The 21,576-nt window shown below is 38.6% G+C and overlaps 1 protein-coding gene across 3 annotated transcripts in view; it reads right to left on the minus strand.

Annotated features, from left to right (window-relative positions):
* Nucleotides 1-4,285: 4,285 nt before the first annotated feature.
* The window catches only part of LOC149839990 (vacuolar protein sorting-associated protein 41 homolog), a 76,268-nt gene continuing 58,977 nt past the window's right edge, over nt 4,286-21,576 (minus strand). The window contains exons 13-20 of one of the 3 annotated variants that reach the window (XM_090004306.1): nt 7,876-8,076; nt 6,039-6,116; nt 5,838-5,957; nt 5,622-5,702; nt 5,451-5,536; nt 4,955-5,036; nt 4,677-4,860; nt 4,286-4,550 (exon numbers count right to left, since the gene is read on the minus strand). In XM_090004306.1, coding sequence (XP_089860432.1) covers nt 4,450-4,550; nt 4,677-4,860; nt 4,955-5,036; nt 5,451-5,536; nt 5,622-5,702; nt 5,838-5,957; nt 6,039-6,116; nt 7,876-8,076 — 933 coding nt within the window. In that variant the 3' untranslated portion in view covers nt 4,286-4,449. Of the gene's footprint in view, nt 4,861-4,954; nt 5,037-5,450; nt 5,537-5,621; nt 5,712-5,837; nt 5,958-6,038; nt 6,117-7,875; nt 8,077-21,576 lie in introns of those variants that run through there. The other 2 variants (XM_090004305.1, XR_016431522.1) reach the window with 2 other exon arrangements.

The following is a 21,576-nucleotide window of genomic DNA, read 5'->3' on the forward strand; positions in this document are numbered from 1 at the left end:
ATTTTCTGGTTAGTAGCGCAATTTCGGATTCTTTATCTGAGTCTTCATTCTCAGATAGAGCTGGGAAAACTAGAGTTTTCTTTATTGGTTGCTCTTCTTCCCTTCTTTCTTTCATGTGGACTTCATAGGCCATAAGATTGCCTATTAAGTCGTCCAAAGTAAGCTTAGATAAATCTTGAGCTTCTTCAATAGCTGTAGTCTTTTTCTCCCAATCAGTTGTGAGAGATCTCAAGATTTTCTTCACCTTTTCTGTCTGGGAATATGTTACACCCAAAAATTTCAGATCGTTGGTGATGTTGGTGAATCTGGTAAACATCTCTGTTATGGGTTCATCTTTGTTCATTTTGAACAACTCATATTTTCTAACAAGAGATGAGATTTTGGCTTCTTTTACTTTGTTGGTTCCTTCATGAATAACCTCCAAAGAATGCCAAATGTCATATGCAGATTCACATATAGATATTCTATTGAATTCGTTCTAATCAATGGCACAATATAAGGCATTCATAGCCTTTACATTTAAGTTTGCCATTTTCTTTTATTCATCAGACCATAAGTTATAGTCTGCGGATGAAGATGTGTATGGATGCTCAACAATTTTCCATACAGCAAAATCTATGGATTTGAGAAATATAGCCATTCTGCACTTCCAGTATCCATAGTTGGAGCCATTGAAGAAAGGAGGACGAGATGCGTGTTGACCTTCAATATCACGAGCATAAGAGGTAGATGTCATTTGTGCTGGAAGACTTGTTATGTCAAAACCAGCAAACCTGCTCTGATACCAAATGAAATTCCACTAGAGGGGGGGTGAATAGTGAAATACGATAAAGATCGATAAAATAAAATAATCAGGAATAAAGCACAACACATAAAACACAGAATTTATACTGGTTCGGTCAATACCCAGACCTACATCCAGTCCCCAAGCAAACCACTTGAGCTTTCCACTATAACATCCGAGTCACCGGATAAATAGTACAACACCCTCTTCCTCAGAGGTCTTCTTCTCTCAACAGAGAAGGGGCACACCCTCTTCCACAGAGGTCTTCTTTTCTCAACAGAGAATGACAACACCCTCTTTCTCAGAGGTCTACTTCTTTCAACAAAGAAGGAATACAGTGAATAACAGAGTTACAATACTTCCTATAGAACCTTTAGAATGATATGAATGCACGAATGAAGGATTCTCAGAATGTTCTGTTTGTCACTCAGAGGATACTCTTTGTCAAAGAGCTGGACTTGACTTTTTCTCTTTTCTTTCTTTTCTTTTTCTCTTTCTTTTTCAAGGCTCTCTTTTCAAATAATGAATAAAACTTTTCTCGTTGTAAGCTCACACGTCTATTTCATTCCCTTGTTGAATAGTTTATTTGAGTATGTTTATATAGCTTTTAAAAAAGTAGTCGTTACATTTTGAAATCATAGCCTTTTTGAAATGTGAAATGTTATGTCATTTCAAAAACATCTTTTAGAGAAATTCGAGAATGCCTTTTTCCATAAAAGTAAAATATAGGGTACACTAGTCGTTGTAATATTTTAGGTAATACATATTTTATGTAAAAAGTCTATTTCTTACAATAGTACATTGAACGTTGGATTGTAGTTTTGTCTTTATTCTAATTAATGATTTGAGATACATAAGTACTTCTTTACTTTAAATGAGTGTAAGTACAATGAGTGCTTTGAGATATTTATTTGTACATAGTCATGTCAAGTGTTTTATTTATGTTGTGTTTTTCAAAGTCTTCAGAGAGAATGAGGACTACAAGAAGGTCGACATTCTTGAGAAGGATATTAAACAAGGATTTCTTACATGAGGTATTTAATGCTTGTACAGAGAGAATGATGACTTCAAGTAAGTCGACATTCTATGGGTTTGTAGAAAGGTAACTAGAGTCTTTATCAAAACCTTTATTATATTTGTTTTCTTTGTGTAGCTGATTTTCATGTTTTGTCTTTTACCCATATTTAAAATTATTTCTTTAAAGAAGATAACTAGAGTCTTTTCAAAAAACATATTATATTTGTTTTTCTTTATGTAGCCGATTTCATGTTTTGTCTTTTACCCATATTTAAAATCATTTCTTTAAAGAAGGTAATTAGAGTCTTTTCAAAAACATATTATATTTGTTTTTCTTTATGTAGCCGATTTCATGTTTTGTCTTTTTCCTACATTTCTTTTCATGTTGTCTTGTATATGATGTAAGGTACAATTATTACATTTTGAAATCATGTCAAAATACCTTTTTCATAAATGGTTGTAAGAAGGTACAATTATTAGTTTTCAAAAAGGAGCTTTTTGAAACTATCGTATACTTTTATGATATAGTTTTTATGAATGAGTATGTAATATGCAATATGCATGTTCCTGAAGGTTCTGTTACATATGACTCTAAAGAAGAAAAAAATCTTCATCTTGAGGTAGCCGATCTCTTAAATTGATCTTTAGGAATGCATGGCTCATCAAGCTTTTTCTTCAAGGAGTATGATTGCACTAGTTGTACTTGAACAGGAAGTCTCCATCCTTTTTGGGTGAGATATCCTTGCATCAAATACTCGTTAGATTTATGGCAAAACATATTCAGTCATAATATAACATTTTTCAAGAGGACATATTATCATATCATATAAAATCAAATACGACAGTGTATCATATTATGTGACATCAAAACAGAGTTTCTCAACATCACCAACGAGAGTCGAACCTCGACTGCGTGTCTGACGGCGAAGGCCCGCTCCAACTACACTAACCCCTTTGGGGCCTTGAGGGCTAACACTTTAAACAGGTTCAGTCAACCATAATCCACCATGATCTCATTGACACACCCAGAACCAGGTGCTCATGTTCCATCACACCATGAAAGTTCAAAAATTTTGCCTACCAAAAAGTAACAATAGAATTCACGATCTCAATGGCAGACACAATGAAGCGCGAATCATCCCACAATTCAGATGTCGCGAAATGCATCCTGAATTTGACATCGTGGTATGCATAATCTTTGCAAAATTCATGGAAGTTCCTATCCCTGTCAACTTCACCACTTCCAGGCTCTGTTTGGGAGCCGTGCATTATGAAAACACCACTTCAATGCATTGCCAAAAATATGGTTTTGTCAGAACGTGGTTTTGAAGACAGACTTGTCAAAAGCATCTTCTTAATAATGGTGTTGAAATGTAGCATTGGAGCTGCCAACTTCATTCCCAATGAATGTTTTAATACCACCACCGCTCCCAAACAGCAAAGAACTAGAGGGCACTGGCGCACACACACCTCTAATTCAAGATTCCCAAACAGAGCCTCAATTGCAATCCATGGTTGTCTCATAAGGAACAATCACAGTTTGTGAAGTGCACCGACAATGAAAATTTTGAGACACCGAGGGGGGTTGGTGTAGTGGGGTGCAGCCCAAGCCGTTAGACAGGCAGTCAAAGTTCAATTTCTGCGAGTGTCACTTCCATGCACAAGCCAACATTCAGCATAGGCCTGGGAGTGAGGATCATAACCTCAAAGTTTTACGCCTATGGGCTGTAGGTATGGCAGGCTGAGCTAGCGTGATCAGGTTTTCTAGCCCAGACGAAGTTACTTCGGGTGATTTAAAAAAAAACAATGAAAATTTTGAGGTCAAATGAGATAACTGGATGGTTGGTCGCACCATCATAAGCAGGGTCTCAGGTTCAAATCACCCCAGCTTGCTTATAGGAAAAAAAGAATGGAAAAGAAATCATCCAGAGCTCTTTTTTATTTTTTATTTATAACCTGAAAAATCCACACCCAGCACAAATACCTAGTCACGCTGGCTCAGCCTGCCATACCTAGTCATTATGCTGGCAGCATAAAACTCCGAGGCTAGGACCCCTGCCCTCGGGGCCTATGCCCATGGAAATGGAACCTTGACTGCCTGTCTAGCAGCCAAGGCCCCACCCCACTAGGCCAACCCCGCTTGGGGCAATCATCCAGAACCTGATACAGAAAATACGGGAATTACTGTGTTTTAATATCTTTCCTGCTGAGATGGTCAGAAAACGGTAAAAGAAAATAACCCATCATTGGTTCAGCTGAATCCATCAAATCACAAATAGAAACTTCCCACAGCCCAGCAGTCATGCTAAAGTACAACTATGCAGCTAGAGTTCGGGCTAAAGATGCTTAATTTTATCATTTTCTCAGGAAAAAAAAGATGTTTAATTTTATCATTTTCTCAGGAAAAAACATACTCGCATGCATGCCAAGCACCCAAGTTCTAGCTCATGATGGTCATGTTTCCAGAGAACTTGCCAAAACTGCTCAACATAGAAACGGAAAATAATATACACTCGATTAAGGTTAAAACCTACAAAAGGCAACAAAACTACAACATTGCAGCAAACCAATAATGAAAAATTGGATAAAATACATCCGGCACATTATCACTCATCACTCACATCCTGCACACAAAATCACTCAGAAAATCATGCTGCAGCAGTTGTACATAAAATACATCGCATCCGAGATGCACTGGATCCAGTATCATCATCGTCGTCATCCGATTCTGAAGCATGAGATGATAAACCTGTTTTTTTCGCGTCAAAACTTAAAGCATCCGAGGAACTCATAAGGCAGGTGATATGATATGCATGGCAACAGAAGAAAACCACTACGGAAACATTTTGAATTGTGAATGGATCGAAGCACATACAACATCTTCCACCAGCCCTCATTTTGGACTTCACTCCCACTGCCTTCACACTTTCAGCTTTCCCAGAAGTGCGTGAAGCTGAAGGGTTATCCCTCTTGGCTCGCACTTCATCATCTTGGCTGCTGATACAGATTGCATGTCGAGCCTCGTTATAGCATCTCACCAGCAGGTTAACACAGTCTGCCTGCAAAACCACAAAATACATACCGGGTTTCCTTTGAAGGGAAATTCCACTAAAACACTGGCAAAAGAAAGCACCAATATCTAAATATAGATACCTTAAGGATGTCATTGCAACCATGCCTCAAAGATGTTTCTGTCCGATAATCAGTGATAATTTTAACAAGGTGATCCCGAAGCCTGAAAGTGAACACATAATAAGCAAAACTGAGCGCATTACATGTACCTACTTAAAATCTGAAGTAATTCAGTGAGTATTCTAGTAAGCACAAGATATGCATATATACATAACCACAAAGGTATATACAAGAAAGCTCCGAGTGGAAAGCACAAGGGCCATCCAAGGATGATTTCATCAAATTTCACCAGTTCAAGCAGCCACCAAACACAACGAACCAAAATAAGAAAATAATGACAAGCTCAGAATATGTCCAAAGATTTCATGAACACTCAAACGATTTCTGTTGGCAGTATGGAAATAAATTGTGAAGCCTAACAGACAATTACAAGACTAGCAAGGTAAACAGGACGACCATCTTCCAAAACTTTAGTCTACATACATCAACAAAATGAATGCACATTTATCATACCAACCTGGGAATGTGCATCCCATTGGGAACCATGTTTACGATATACAGTGGATCAAGATTACCAACAGTGTGTTCCAACAACTTGGCCACCTGTTTATTGTGAAAAAAAAAATGGTTAAAATGCAACCAATCAGTAATAGATAAACTATCCAACAGATCTACGGCCATCACTCACCATTTCAGGCTTTGAGAGGCTCTGTTTGATCAACTCTTCCCATAATTCATTATCATTCTGCAACGTGACAAACTCTATGGCCTACAATAGCTGTAAGGCATCAGCTGATTATGCATAAAGTGCAAGAAGTAAATAATACAGAATATGTCAAATTGCACAAAGGGGGTATTGCAAAAGCTCCTTTCTTGGCAACATAAGAGAGTGGAATGAGCTTACCTCTTCCATATCCTCCAATTTATTAATCAGTACAGACAATGCTTGTTTAGAATTCCCCATCCTTCCAAGGATGAACACTTGTTCTCTCAAAAGATTTCTCTTTATGCATATTTCATATGCCTGTCATAAGTCATGGATCCTAATCAGTTCCTAAATGCACCGAGAAAAAGAATGAAACTTTTATAAAATCAAAAGGTAAACCTTGTCAAGTCTATAATGTTGGCTGCTACGAAAAAAAGTAAGTAACATTCGTGGTTCACATTCTGCATAAAGCTCGACCTGTCAAGTTTACACAAATAGTTAGCCAAAACCAAAAGTAATAGCTAAGCAAACCAATTTGCCGAATGATCTGCATAATCGGAATGCATGGTTAATCATTAACCCACAAACTTTAGTATAACATCAATAAAGAGCCTATAGGAATTGCATATTTGACCGTTATGAGGAATGACTTGTGTCAGTGTGACCATTTACAGATATTAAACTTATTGCTAGCAATCAGTTTGTTTTTCAGAAGAAATGCTTGAATAACGGCTATACAATAACCCTTACTGACTAGAGTTTCATGAAGATTGTTTAAGGCCCAAACATTTTTCTGCATGAGCAGTGAGCCCATGCTTCCCACTAGAGTTTCATGAAGATTGTTAATGGCACCAACTTCTCATTGTTTGCGCAAGGTATTTATTTGGATCCATCCATCAAATAGCATCTAAATAGATAATGATTCATAATAAAGCAAAGCAATCAATAACATCAGAAAGTTGGCGAGTAGAAAAAATAACATAACAAAAATGGTTCAATGCTTGGGAGGGAATGTTAAATTCTGAATTGATGATTTCACAAGCCACCTCCAGTATGTTTAAATGCAAGCATGGAGCCTGTCAAATGGGCCCACAACAAAAAAAAAATCTGCAATAAGGTATAACCTAAAAAACAAGCTGAAGTCTTAAAGAAGCACACAATACTACTAAATTAACTGTCATTTAGCCTTGGGCTCCAAACCTGGATATTTTGTTTATTTTGGGTTCCACCCGGTTAATACTTGCTCAGGCTTGGATCAAATTCAATCAGCACTAGGATACATGCTAGAGTTCAGCGCAAGAATTGACCACAGCTCAAGCTCAGCTGATACCTTTTATTTATTTATTTGTTGCTTGTGTTCTTTCAGTCGTGAAGAAGAAGATATCACAGTTTGAACACATAACCTTTCTGTTACAAGACCCAGTTGTCTGCCATTGAGGAAAGTATCTAATTTTTTAAAATAATTGCAGACAAGCTAAACATGTTTCACAAACTTAACAAGCCTCTTGGAGTAAAGTGTACCCAAACCCATGTTTCAGTGGGTTCTAACTGTTAGAATATGGGGTTCTTATATATATATATATATATATATATATATATATATATATGACAGCAATATGTATTACCCTCCAGGGGTATTTTTGGACTTTTGACTATTGTAATAGGTGTCACCCATTAGGGGTTTTTTATATTTATTTTTGTACTTTGTTACATTGTCAAGGGCATTTTTGTCTTTGACAATATAACAGCTTTATAGCTGTTGGGAGCTCCCCAACAACCATATTTGGGGAGCCTCTCACTCCTCTCTTGTCTATATAAATATGGGCCTTGAGCCCCTTGTAAATCTATGCATTTGTGTGCATTTGACATCTAATAAAGATTTTATTTTTTATGTTGTGTATTTCTCTAAGCCCCTAAGTGGCTATTGTGTTTGTGTTTAATTCTCTAAGCCCCGAAGTGGCTATCGTGTGTGGTTATTATGCGTGTGCCCCTTTGTGTGGGTTTGTATTTTCCTCTTGTTTGAGGTGTGTGGAGACTTCTTGATTTCATTACACTAACTTCTAACATGGCAAACCTGAACAATTTGCAATTAGCTCAGCTTGTTTCCCATCCATACTCTTTCAACATCCTAGGTTGAGGCTTTAAGAGCAGACATAGAACACACATGAATTGAAAAAAAATTTGCAGGAGCCATTCTAGAGAGAAAATTGAATAATAGTTAGAGCAAAAGAATTACCTGAAGATCATGGAAGTCCCTTCCAGCATTAGGATCAACCTCAAATAAAGAATGTAAATATAAATGAATAAAATATTTACGGTTGCTCTCATTGTTGGCATTCATTAATTGTGAAACTACTTCAAAAGGAGAAATCCTAGCCCGGTGCTGGATCAATAAGGAGACTGATCGTTTGGCGTCCAGTTCCATCAAATGGACCACCTATTATATCAACAGAAAACAGCCATTTGAAACAGCAGATATATGTGTCAAGCAGATCAACCCATTACGATACAAGATATATGGCACCAAATGCTAGAAGGATGAATTATGCAATTAGAATTATAACAAAGCAGAAAGTTTTATTGAAGGCCTTTCACCTTCAAATTTAAAAAAGTATGGTCAATACAGATGTCCACAGCAGTTATTTAAGATTTGCCCAGAAAACAAGTACTAGCCAATTAAAGGCTGGCTACTAACCAATTAAAGGCTGACCCCAATTGTTTTGGGATGAAGGCGTAGTTGTTGTTGTTGTTTGTTGTACTAACCAAACTGCTTTCATGAAATGAGCCTACAGGGAACCATCATGAGAAGAGAATTCATAAATATGTCAACAACACTTCATTCAATTTTCCTTAGGCTTTTCCAAAATCATCCGTTTTATTGGCCATACCCAAAACCATCTCTGCCTTATCATGATTCTTGAAAAAACACCCTTACCTTTTTCTTAACCCTTCCAAATCCATCCTTCTGGTTAACCACCATCCCAACCCACCGACGGAAACCATTAGCAGCAGTTAAATGATGGTTTTACCCCTCATCAAGGAGCTTTTGGAAAAAATGAATTAGGGATGCTTTAAGGAAAAAAAAACATTAAAATGACCATTTCCCCCTCTACTCAGGATCATTATGAGAAATCTGAATTAAGGGAGGACATTTTTACAAAAGATCATGATAACAACTGTTTTTGCCCTCTACTTAAGCATGATTATGAAAAATAGGAGTTAGGGCATAGCCATCTTTAACTTCTACTAGTCATCAATATTGGCACGACCATCAAACCTGCTCATAATGATATTAGATCTAGTCATTCAGGTTAACTCATACATGAGATTGTTGCAAACCTTGATCCAACCTACTTAAATTTTCCAATATGTCAACCTCAACCAACCACATTTTATAAGAATGTCTCGACCTCTCTATATATATATATATCCGTGCTAAATGGGCACGGTGCTAAATGAAACATGCTATTGGATTTTTGGGTTTTTTTTCAAAATTCTGACCGTACAGATGTGATTTAGATGTTTGTTTTTATAGGAATCAGTTCTTGGAACATTTGATTCCGATGCATGGATAGGTTTTTATAAGGTTTAAAAAATCAACAGCCTACAATTTTCATAATTTTTAGAGGCTCCAAATATCATTTTTGCATCCAAAATGCATGATCCAAGTGTCAATTTCTAGTAAATCAATAATGCGGAACACATTTGTATGGTCAGAATTTCACAAAAAAAACATTGAAAATCCAATAAAATGATTCATTTAGCACTGTGACATATTTAGCATGGATGTATTTGTTAAAATTGTACATATATATATATATTAATTTTCTTTTATTTATTTTTTTTAATTCTTTTTGAACTAGACCTGTTGACGAGTCAAAGGAGTCGTTGGAGCTAGTCCAACTCTATTTGTAGTCGTTGGACTGGCTCCAACGACTCTTTTAGAGTCTCTTTCTCCCTCTCTCCATTGTATATAAATATGGGTCATTCCCCTCTATTATTCATGCTTCTTGCACAAAAGTTATCAATAAAAGATTATTTATTTTTTAGCCACTTGTGTTTGCCCCTTGTGTGGGTTTTGTGAGTGGGCCCATTTATGGCTTTTGGTGTGTCCATTTTGGCATTACGGTGGATCTTGTTGGAGGCTTCCATTTATTTACATGGTATCAGAGTAAGGTCGCTCTTGATTCTTGAGGATTGCCTATTGCCTCATTTTTCATGCTCGTGGGAGAAAGAAAAAATTTCTTGGTGATTCAAGTGATCGTGTGATTGTGCAAGCGTGGTTTGTTGGCTCGTGTATTCATGGTGGTGTGCTCGTGCTACTATTCTCTCCTTTAGCATCTATTATTTTCTTCTCATATCTTTCTCTCTGCTTTGTAAGAATGAATGACAATGAGAAAGTCACCATCGTACCCATGAAACTCGATGATAATAAATTTGTAATGTAGTCTTCAATAATAAAGCACCATGTATAGGGAAAAGGATTATGGAGATTAATTGATGGTTCTGATTCGGAGCCAAAACTAGTCCTAATAAAGGTAGAGAACGAAAAAGAAGTGCCTTTTACTGATGGTGAGAAGACTAAGGCATTACCTACTTATGAGAAAAAGTAAAAAATGGGGCATGCTAAAATCATGTCTTGGTTAATCAATAGCGTGAATATTAAAAAGTGCTCTAGTCTCGCAAAATTTTAGCATGCCAAGAAAGCTTGAGAATACCTTAAGAATATGTATTCCCTTAAGGATATTGCACATGTGTGCAATCTACAAAATAAAGTTCGGACAATGACTCAAAAAGATAAAAGTATTAGGGAATACTACAATGAATTGTCCGAACTTTGGAAAGAATTGTCTATTCTTGAGCCTAAATGGCATTGCCCGAAAAATATAGAACTCTGGCAAAAACAACTTGATGGGGAACATTTCTATCAATTTATAAATAGCTTGATACTGGAGTATGAAAGTACCAAATCGGCTCTTCTCCATAGAGGGAAAATAGCTTCTATTGTTGACACTATCGAAGAATTGAGTATAGAAGAGAATAAGCTAAGAGTGCACTCTTTGAAAAATGAAGACGACTCCGTTTTGGTCGTCTCTAGACTGGAAAACTACATATGCCCCTACAAGCCACCTCATTGGAAACAAGGAAATGAGCAGGATAACAAGCCTTATTGGAAACAAGGCAATGATTATGACAGAAAAAAGATTATTTATTAACAGTCATGATCCCGAGCACACTAAACCTCAATGCCCAAAGTTTAGAAGATGGGAGGAAAAGAAGGTATCTTCAGTTAGCTCTTCATAAGATACAAATGAAAACAAACATCATGATGCACTCCTATTGATGTCACAACTTATGAAAATTCTCCAACCTTTTCTCAAAAGGGTATCTTCTTCAAATGAAGCCTCAACTAGAGCAGCAGTCTTATCCTTCTCCAATCCCGGTAAAACTCCTTCGCTTCTTGATTCTAGTGCTTCCTTTCATATAACCCCTAATAGAAAATCTTTATCCGAATGTTATACCAACTCAAGCATGTCAAATGTTTTTACAGTTGATGGTACATCTCTTGAAATAAAAGGAATAGAGAATTTCAAAAAGATTTTACAAAACTCTAAAAAATTTACTATTTCAAAAGTTATATATATTTTTAAGTTAAATTTAAATCTCTTATCAGTTTCGCAAATATCTGACCATGGATACAATGTCTCCTTCTCTTCAGATGGTTGTTGGGTATATGATGGTCAATCAGGGAAGCTGATTGGGGAAGGCCATAGAGAAGGTTTCTATTATATGGATTTTTTGGAAATACCCAAGGATACCTTTTGTTATAATGTTTAAAAATTAGAGTTGGATTTATGGCACAAACAACTTGGTCATCCTAATGTATCCAAAATCCAATACTTTCCAAATTTGGAAAACTTTTGTAATTCTTAAAATTTTACATGTAAAGGTTATATTCTTGGTAAAATAAAGAGATTACCATTCCATGAAAGATTTTTTTTCTAGACTGCTTGAGTTAATACATTCGAATGTTTGGGGACCAACACCAGTTATATCAAATGGTGGGTGAATATGCATACTATGTGATTTTTGTTGATGATTTTTCTAGGTATACTTGTCACATTTTAAAATAGGTTAAAAATAAGTTTGAAAATGATATTTCTATTTTTCGTCTTGATTCAGGGAAAGAATTTTTATCAAAAGAATTTAAAGATTATCTAAATTTGTATGGTATCACACATTAAAGATCTTGTCCTCACACACCACAATACAATAGTTTGGTTGAATGAAAATACAAATATATTATGAAAACAACCAGAACTTTATTAATATCAAATCAAGTGACAAATTTTTTTTGGGTTGAAATAGCTCTAACTTATCTCATCAATAGGATGTCATCTTCTTCTTTGCAAAATATAACACCAGTTGAAAAACTCTTTAAATTATCTCAGGATTATGCTAGACTAAGAGTTTTTTGGTGCAAATGTTTTGTTTTACTAACAGAAATGATAAACTCGCCCCTCGTGCTATTCCTTGTGCCTTCTTGAGTTATGCAGATAACCAAAAAGGCTACATGTGCTTTGATCCTAAAAATAAAAAATTATATATTTCACATAATGTAACCTTAGAAAAAGAAAGTTTCTTTGACTTTGAAAAGGCTAAGGAAGTAGATGAGTATTCCTTTTTATTTGATTTAAGTTCAAGTTATGAAAATGTGATTATGAATGTGACCTTGACAGTGAGCTTGATATAATAGATGAATATGATCTTGATAATGGTCATGATGATATAATTACTGAAGAGCAAACTGATAGGAACAAAAACTATTCGCAATATTCTAGGCGTAGTGACCTTAACCAACCATGTGCACTAGAGAATTATGTTGAACAACCCGAAGTACAAATTAGAAGGTCATCTAGGATTTCTAAACCACCTGAAAAGTTTGTCTTATGACTCTTTTTTCTCAAAATACAAGGCATTCATTGCATTAATTCATTCATACGTGGAACCTTCAACCTATACTCAAGCTAAAGAACATTCTAAATAGGTAGAAGCCATGAGAATAAAATTAGAAGCTTTAGAAAAGACTAATACTTAGACCATTCAAGATGTTCCAAAAGAAAATAAACCTATAGGTTGTAGGTGGGTATATAAGATTAAAATAAAGAGTGATGAAACTTTTGAAAGATATAAAACCAGATTAATTGTCAAGGGATATCCCCAAGAATATAGCATAGATGATGAGGAAACCTTTGCCCCAGTCGCTAAAATGACCTCTATTAGAACCCTAGTAGCATTAACCTATGTTCGAAAATGACCTATATTTCAAATGGATGTCAAAAATATTTTTCTTGATGGAAACTTAGTTGAAGAAGTTTATATGAAGGCACCACCGGGTATAAGTGTTCTTAAAGGTAAAGCTCTTCGTCTTGAAAAGACTCTTTATGGACTTAAACAAACACCAAAGGCTTGGTATGACCAGTTTAGTCGAGTTATGCTTGATATTAGATTTAGAACTTGTTTGACTGACACTGCACTGTTTGTTAAGATTTATGATGCAAGTATTATTGTAACGCCCCAAATTTTAACTTGTGATTTCGAAAACATTGATGAAAAACCTTTCAAAGATTAGAGTTTTAACTTTTAAAATCGACACCAAAAGCAATTTAGAAATGAGCACAAGTTAACAAATTCTGGGCACATTAGCTATAAAATCATCATTATTCATGAAACAGATACTCAAAGGAAGTGAGGAAACAAAACAATAGATTATTAATAAAATATGCAGTTTATTACAAAATGAACATTTTCCCACTATCTAGTAATCTAAAGAAAAACTCAAAACTCAGAGCCAAGATGCCAACAGAAAGAAGGAAAATCTCGAGCCATATTATATCGCACTATCGACCGTCTATGAAGTCCTACTCGTCACCAGACCATGAAATGGGTCAGTTTCATAACAAACTAGTAGGTACACGAATAGACAAAGTAGAATAAAATAAAGCTGGGCATTCACAAGATAAGCAGTTTATTTCATTAAAAGCAATAAGTACAATATGTAATCTATTCTAGCAGGTACAACATATGCAAAGATCTACTGTCCTGAAACAGATATCCTTCACAAGATACAACAACATTGCAAGTAGTATGAATCTCAATTATCTACAACTATTGTGAAATAGATATTCTTTAAGTTCTGATATTAACGGGCATGTAGGTACGCACAGACGCGAAACGTAGAAACAACCGAGAGCGATCAGAGAGTTTATTATGTCAGGTGTTTTTCATTAACCCGGTTGGCTGACTGAGTCCGCTCCTAAAGGGACGGTCAGTGACCAAGAGAGAATCCCCAAAGGCATTCGTGGCCCATGGATGCATCCAACTTCTGCAGAAGTACCTGGGAGTTACCACCTAGGATAATTTATGATAATCTCAATTCCAGTAACTCCGATAACTGGGGAAGCCAAGTCTTTTGCCCGTGAGGTGGTTGTTAACAATCTGTCCATCGGAGTTTTTGTACCATCCATCCTCTCCCTTGATGAATCGTGAAGGTCAAATGGGTACAACAGGGGTTTCTTAACCGCCGCCCCATTCTACATGCTCTAGTCTGTTAGACCCACTCGAGCATCTTGCCTGTGAAGGCGAATTGTCACCATTTATGTGATCTCAGCATTGTGCTATATGCACGCTTCGAGGTTGCCACAACCTCATCATCCAAACATCGTAACACCAACGTGACATACTTGTCTAAAAGCACGATCGTACCTGTTTAAAGGTATGGCTACGATGAGAGGGAAACTTTGAATGTGTTGCAATTCATTTAGTTCAAACTTGTCATCTATTGCTTCTTGAGCATCTGGCCTGTGGAGGCGAACATCATTATTTTCTTTTATTTCAACAGAGTGCTCATTGCACACCTGAAGGTACTCAATGACCTTTCATACTACCTATCGTAATGTATATATCGTACATGTCTAAAGGTACAACTATGATAGCACATTATGGGTTTCTCAAAGGATAACCCATCACAGTTTCATAAAATCAGTAATATACTTGGCATGCTCAATCACTACGAAACAGGAAATCTCAGAAAAGTCTTGGGATCGCTGTGGATCCAATCATTTCCTCCGAGTAACTGACTCAGGGTACTTCTAGTTGCATCTAGCAACACACAAATGAGATATTCGCTTTAAAAGCAGGATTTGTGCTCAAGAAGTCGGGCCTTGCACTAGGAAGATCCTCTTATTGAGATTTTGGTGCATGTACCCAATTTTGCACCTTTTCGAAAGACACAAAATATGGTACGCGCACTTGCACACTACGAGGTTTGCCTGAGGGCGGCAACAAGATCCAACATGTAATTGTTAAAATATGTAATCTCATATAATATCTCATATGTAATCTCATAGACATGTAATGTTTTATTTCCTTTCTAGTTAGGATTTTTCGTTTAATTAATTCTAGTTAAAATACAACTAGAATTAGCCAAACCAGTCCATCATTGGACTGATTTGGCCTTTACCTTTTTGACTAGTCAAAAAGGTAAATCCAAAAAGAGCTGTTGGACTCCCCAACAACTCTGGTAGAGCCGTTGGAGAGTCCAACAACTCTCTTAAGGCTTCTCTCTACCTCTCTATAAATATGGGGCTATTCCCCTTGTAAATACTTACTCTTGTTTTGGGTTTTTATCTCAAATCAATAAAATTGTTTATTTTTCATTTTTATACCCGTTTCGGGTTGTGTGTATTCTTAAGTTCTCTTTGTGAACCTTTGTGGTTCTTATGATGTATTTGTGAGAACTTGTTGAGAGACATTTGTTGTAGCGTATTTTTCACTTTCTTACAGTAATAACAAACCAAGCATCTACAGTGCAATCATAACAGTGAGCAAGTACAAAAACGTAGTAATAGGAATCACTGTAAAAATGAGCCTACCCATATAGAATACATCAAGCATGTAATTTTTAGAAGAGTAAGAACGAGGAAACACAAAACAGGCAATCACAAGTTATATTGCTTTACATGTAAGCATGTATGAAATATCAATTATTCTATCTTAGAATCCTTATACCCTGTCTAATTCATCCAAAATCCTCGTGCGACTTTCCTCTACCTTGGGATATTGCGTCGCTGCGTGCGCCTACGAGTGTAGGTGATACGAGCCTCGGGCCGCGAAGCACGAACGGGACCCATTGCTTAAATCTGCAAAAGTGTGAACACTATTATGCCATAGTTGTATAAAGAACAGAAAGGGTAGTGGTAGGGCCTGTCCTGTCGGCGGAAAGCATGAGCGGCAGGAGTCGAGGCCCCTGTCGTACGGAATCTAATGAGTGGCAGGGGCCAAGGCCCCTGTCTGACGAAAAATATCGAACCAACATCAAATGGCAGGGGTCGAGGCCCCTGTCCGACGAACCTCGAATGGCAGGGGCTGAGGCCACTGCCAGACGAAACTAAACGAACGGCAGGGGTCAAGGCCCCTGCCCAACAATATGGCGAACAACAGGGGTCGAGGCCCCTGACTGACAGAGCTGAACGAACGACAGGGGCCAAGGTCCCTACCTGACATACTTCGAATGGCAGGGGCCTCGACCCCTGCCTGACAATGTCACGAACGGCAGGGGTCGAGGCCCCTGCTTGCCTGAATAAAACAAATGGAAAGGGCCAAGGCCCCTGCTGTCGAACATCGAATGGCAGGGGCCAAGGCCCCTGCCTGATAGGAATAATGAAGAAGAGGGAGGGAGAGCATGGCAGGGGCCGTCGGCTTCCTGCCAACCTCCCGACTGCGCAGAGAAAAGAGGGGGAAGGTGCGGCAGGGGGGGGGGGGGTCGTCGGTCCCCTGTCGCCCTTCTGGTAGGCATAGAGGGAGCGGGAGGGCACGACAGGTGCCGTCGGCCTCCTGCCGTCCTCCCAGCGAGACAACAGAAGAAGAGGCAGGGCACGACAGTGGGCTGCCGACCTCCCGACGAGCCAACAGAGAAAGGGGAGAGAGGGAGGGTGCAGCAGGGGCCGTGGGCCTCCTGTTGGCCTCCCGACGAGCCAACAGAGGAAAAAGGGGGAGCAGGGGAAGGCACGACATGGGTTGTCAGCCTCCGACAACCCGAAAAGAGGAAGGCGAAGAAGGATAAGGAGAGGAAAACAAACAAGACAGAGAGAAGAGAGGAAGGGCATACCTTCGAGGTCGCCGGCGATGGTGGCAACAACGTCGATCGGACCAGAAGGAGGAGGCGTCAGGGTTCGGTCGCACGTCGGGAGCGAGAGACGAGAGGAGAAGGAGACTCGAGAGGGAGGGAAGGAGGAGCTGCGAGGTGAGGGCCTCCCCTCCCCTCATGAGGTTTTTAAAAAAGGGGGAAACAGGGAGCCGAACAGGGAAACCCCGAAGGGTTTCCTGTTTTAAAAATGGGGATGGGGGAGCGCAACTGCGGGAGGGGGAGAGGGTTTAAAAGAAACCCTCGAACCTTGCATTTTAACCCTAACGGGTCTGGGTCGGATCCGGATCCAACCCAAATCCATTTTTTACGTGGGTTTTACATCTTACCCCTCTTAAAAGAATTTCGTTCGTAAAATTTTATTGCATTAAAGACTCAAAATAGAACCAATATGAGAATTTCGTTGGGGCGTTCCCTACTGAGCGACGCGCTGTACTCTCTAGGCCCGGAGGCAGTGATAAATGTGCAAGGGTTGCTAGGTCGTCGCCCAGAAGCGACGCGTCACACCGGCGCCCGGGTGTGGTGTCAAATAGGCAAGGGTTCCCTCACTTTGCTGGACGGGTGGGGGTAAAGAAGTTAGTCCAAGACCATAAAATTAGGTTAGCCACTTGGAACATAGGGTCTTTAACTGGTAAGTTGGTAGAGTTAGTAGATGTTATGTGTAGGAGAAAGATTGATATTTTATGTCTTCAAGAGACCAAATGGGTAGGTGAGAAAGCTAAAGTGATAGAACCTTGGGGATATAAGATTTGGTATACAGGAATAAATAGGAATAGGAATGGAGTAGGGATTGTTATGAGTCGTCAGTTTATAGATAATGTAGTTGAGGTCCGTAGGAAGGGTGATAGAATTTTACTTATTAAATTAGTATTAGGTACGGATATTATTAATATTATTAGTGTTTATGCACCTCAAGTAGGTTTAGATGATTCCATTAAGCATCAATTTTGGGAAGATTTAGATGGAGTAGTACAAGAGACATCTTATGGAGAAAAGCTTTTCATCGGCGGTGACCTTAATGGACATGTAGGCATTAGTAGGGATGGATTTGAGAATATCCATGGCGGCTATGGTATAGGAGAAAGAAATGAAAGTGGAGAAAGGATTTTAGATTTTTGTTTGTCCTATGATATGATCTTAGCAAACACTTGGTTTAGGAAGAGGGAGTCTCACCTAGTAACATTTAAAAGTGGGGTTAATACGAGTCAGATAGATTTTTTCCTACTTAGAAAGAGAGATAGGGGTTGTTGCATCGATTGTAAGGTTATACCAGGAGAAAGTGTAGCTACACAACATAGAGTCTTAATTTTAGATCTTAGAATTAGACAATGCCGCAAAAGGGATAGACATAGGATAGATCCTAGAATTAAGTGGTGGGCACTGAAAGGAGCTAAACAAGGAATGTTTGTAGAGCAGATAGTTAAGGAAGTTGATTGGTGTCTCGAGGAGGATTCAGAATCAATGTGGAATAAGATAGCGGGTGGTATGAGAAAAATAGCTAAGGAGGTATTGGGTGAGTCTAAAGGCGGTGCACCACTAGGTAAGGATACATCATGGTGGAACGAGGATGTCAAATTAGCTATTAAGGTTAAAAGAGAGTGTTATAGAAATCTAAGTAAGAGTCGTGATAATGAGAATTTGGAGAAGTATATGATAGCAAAGAAGGAAGCTAAAAAAGTTGTTTGAAACGCGAGAGCTAAGGTATATAAGGAGGTTTATGACAAGTTGGATACCAAAGAAGGCGAGAAGGATATTTATAGGCTTGCAAAGATGAGAGATAGGAAATCGAAGGATTTGGGTATGGTTAGATGTATCAAAGATGAAACGCAAAGGGTTTTAGTCAAAGATGAGGAGATTAAGGAGAGATGGAAAGATTATTTTGATAAGCTATTTAATGATAGTCATGCTCAAGATCTTGGAGACTTCTCCATTCCTTTTCATAAGATAAATCGTGACTTCATGCGCAAGATTCAAAAGAAAGAAATTGCAGAGGCTTTGAAGAAAATGAAATCAAGAAGGGCAGTTGGCCCAGATGGTATACCTATCGAGGCTTGGAAATGCTTGGGAGAGAAAGGTTTAGAATGGTTGACAAATCTTTTTAACTTGATTTGGCGAACAAATAAGATGCCTAATGAGTGGAGGAAGAGTACTTTGGTGCCTTTATATAAGAATAAGGGTGATATACAAGATTGCACAAACTATCGTGGTATAAAACTCATGAGTCATACTATGAAACTTTGGGAGAGGGTGATTGAGTCTAGGTTGAGGAAGATTGTCATGATATCGGAGAATCAATTTGGTTTTATGCCTGGAAGATCAACTATGGAAGCTATACATCTTCTTAGACAACTTATTGAGAGAAATAGAGAGAGGAACAAAGATTTGCATATGGTTTTTATTGATTTGGAGAAGGCTTACGATAGAGTACCTAGGGACGTTCTTTGGTGGACAATGATGAAGAAAGGTGTTTCTCTCAAGTACATTAGTATAATTAAAGATATGTATGAAGGAGTAGTAACCAATGTCCGCACTTGTGGAGGGGTGACAACCAATTTTCCTATAACGGTTGGGTTACATCAAGGATCTGCTTTAAGCCCTTTCCTATTTGCTATAGTGATGGATGAGCTTACGAGATCAATTCAAGAAAATGTGTCGTGGCGTATGTTGTTTGCTGATGATATTGTTTTGATTGATGAGTCTAGAGCTGGGGTTAATGCTAAGTTAGAATTATGGAGACAGACATTGGAAGCAAGAGGTTTTAAGTTGAGTAAGAGTAAGACAGAATACATGGAATGTCGATTTAGTAAGCAACGAAGTAGTGATGGGAGTGTAGTGAAGCTTGGTGAGCACGAAATACCGGTGGATGATTCTTTCAAATATTTGGGATCTATCATTCAAAAGTATGGAGAAATTGATGGAGATGTAAATCATAGGATGAAGGTTGGGTGGATGAAATGGAAGAGTGCAACTGGAGTGTTGTGCGATCGTAGAATGCCATTGCGGTTGAAGGGAAAGTTTTATAGGACGACTATTAGGCCCGCTTTACTATATAGTACAGAATGTTGGGCTGCCAAGAGACATCATATTCAAAAAATGAGTGTAGCTGAGATGCGGATGCTTAGATGGATGTGTGGAAATACAATAAAAGATAAGATTCAGAACGAAGAGATACGTAAGAAGGTAGGTGTTGCACCCATTGAAAATAAGATGCGAGAGAATCGTTTACGGTGGTTTGGACATATTCGGCGAAGGCCTAATGATGCTCCAGTTAGAAGGTTGGAGAAATGGGAAAATATATTAGTTAAAAGAGGTCGGGGTAGGCCTAGGAAGACTTGGATGGAGATGATAGGAAAGGATATGAATGCTTTGAACCTCACCGAGGACATGGCGTTGGATAGAAATGATTGGAGGAAAAGGATTCATGTGGAAGACCGAAAATGAATTTCTTTTTTGGTTCATATCGCTGACCCCAATTGTTTTGGGATGAAGGCGTAGTTGTTGTTGTTGTTGTTGTTGAAAGACTCAAAATAGAAGTCAGGGTATTTTTCCCTGATATCATTCTCAGATTCCCAAGTACATTCATCAATCCCATGATGTTGCCACTGAACCTTTACAAAAGAAATGGTTCTTGATCTTAGCACTTGGTCACGACGATCAACAATCTCCACTAATCTTTCTTCGAATGTCCACATCATCGTAGTGAATGATGTGCGATGGGTCGTGAACGTACTTCCTCAGCATGAACACGTAAAAAACATTATGAATCTGAGCATACTGAGGAGGTAACGCCACACGATAGGCTGCTTCTCCAATTCGCTCCAAGATCTCGAACGGTCCGACGTATCAAGGACTTAGCTTTCCCTTTTTCCCGAACCGGAATACGCTCTTCGTCGGGGATACCTTAATGAAAACCATCTCATCAATCATGAAGGTAAGCTCTCTTCGGCGTCTATTTGCATAGCTCTTCTACCGACTCTGAGCGGTACGGAATCGTTCCCGAATCATTTGCACCTGTTGAGTATAGTGTTGCAGAACTATAGGTGCCTCCAGCCTTCGTTTACCAACCTCATCCCAGTAGACAGGTGAATCGGCAAGGCCTCTCGTACAAAGCTTCATATGGAGCCATCCCGATACTAGCATTATAACTGTTGTTATACGCGAATTCCGCCATACTGCGTGGGAATCCCACTCTCCCTTCTAATAACATGTCTTCTAGGGTAAAAAACGGCATTGAACTTCAGTTTTGTGCCCAAGGCTAGCTGAAGCTGCCCCCAAAACCTCAAAGTGAATCTCAGATCATGATTGGAGATAATCGAGACCAGAACACCATGCAGTCTCACAATCTCTCTAATATAGAGATCTATCAGACTATCTAGCGACTGGCTAAGACGGATAGGTAGGAAGTAAGCAGACTTGGTGAGTCTATCGACGATTACCCAAATCGCGTCATGCTTCATCCGCATCCTTGGTAGACCGACTATGAAGTCAATGGTGACATCCTCCCACTTCCATAGTGGGATTTTCATCTGCTGCATGACCCCACCGGGTCTCTGGTGCTCGACCTTGATCAGATGGCACGTCAAACATTTCGAGATGTACTCAGCCACATCTCGCTTTATATCGTTCCACCAATAATTCTGTTGTAGGTCCTTGAACATCTTTGTGTTACCAAGATGAATAGTATACCTAGACTTGTAGGCTTCTGCAAGAATTTCGTCTCTCAAGACCGGG

The sequence above is a fragment of the Nuphar pumila genome, chromosome 4 (assembly GCF_984573655.1).
Source record: "Nuphar pumila chromosome 4, dmNupPumi1.hap1.1, whole genome shotgun sequence".
NCBI classification, from domain to species: Eukaryota; Viridiplantae; Streptophyta; class Magnoliopsida; order Nymphaeales; family Nymphaeaceae; genus Nuphar; species Nuphar pumila.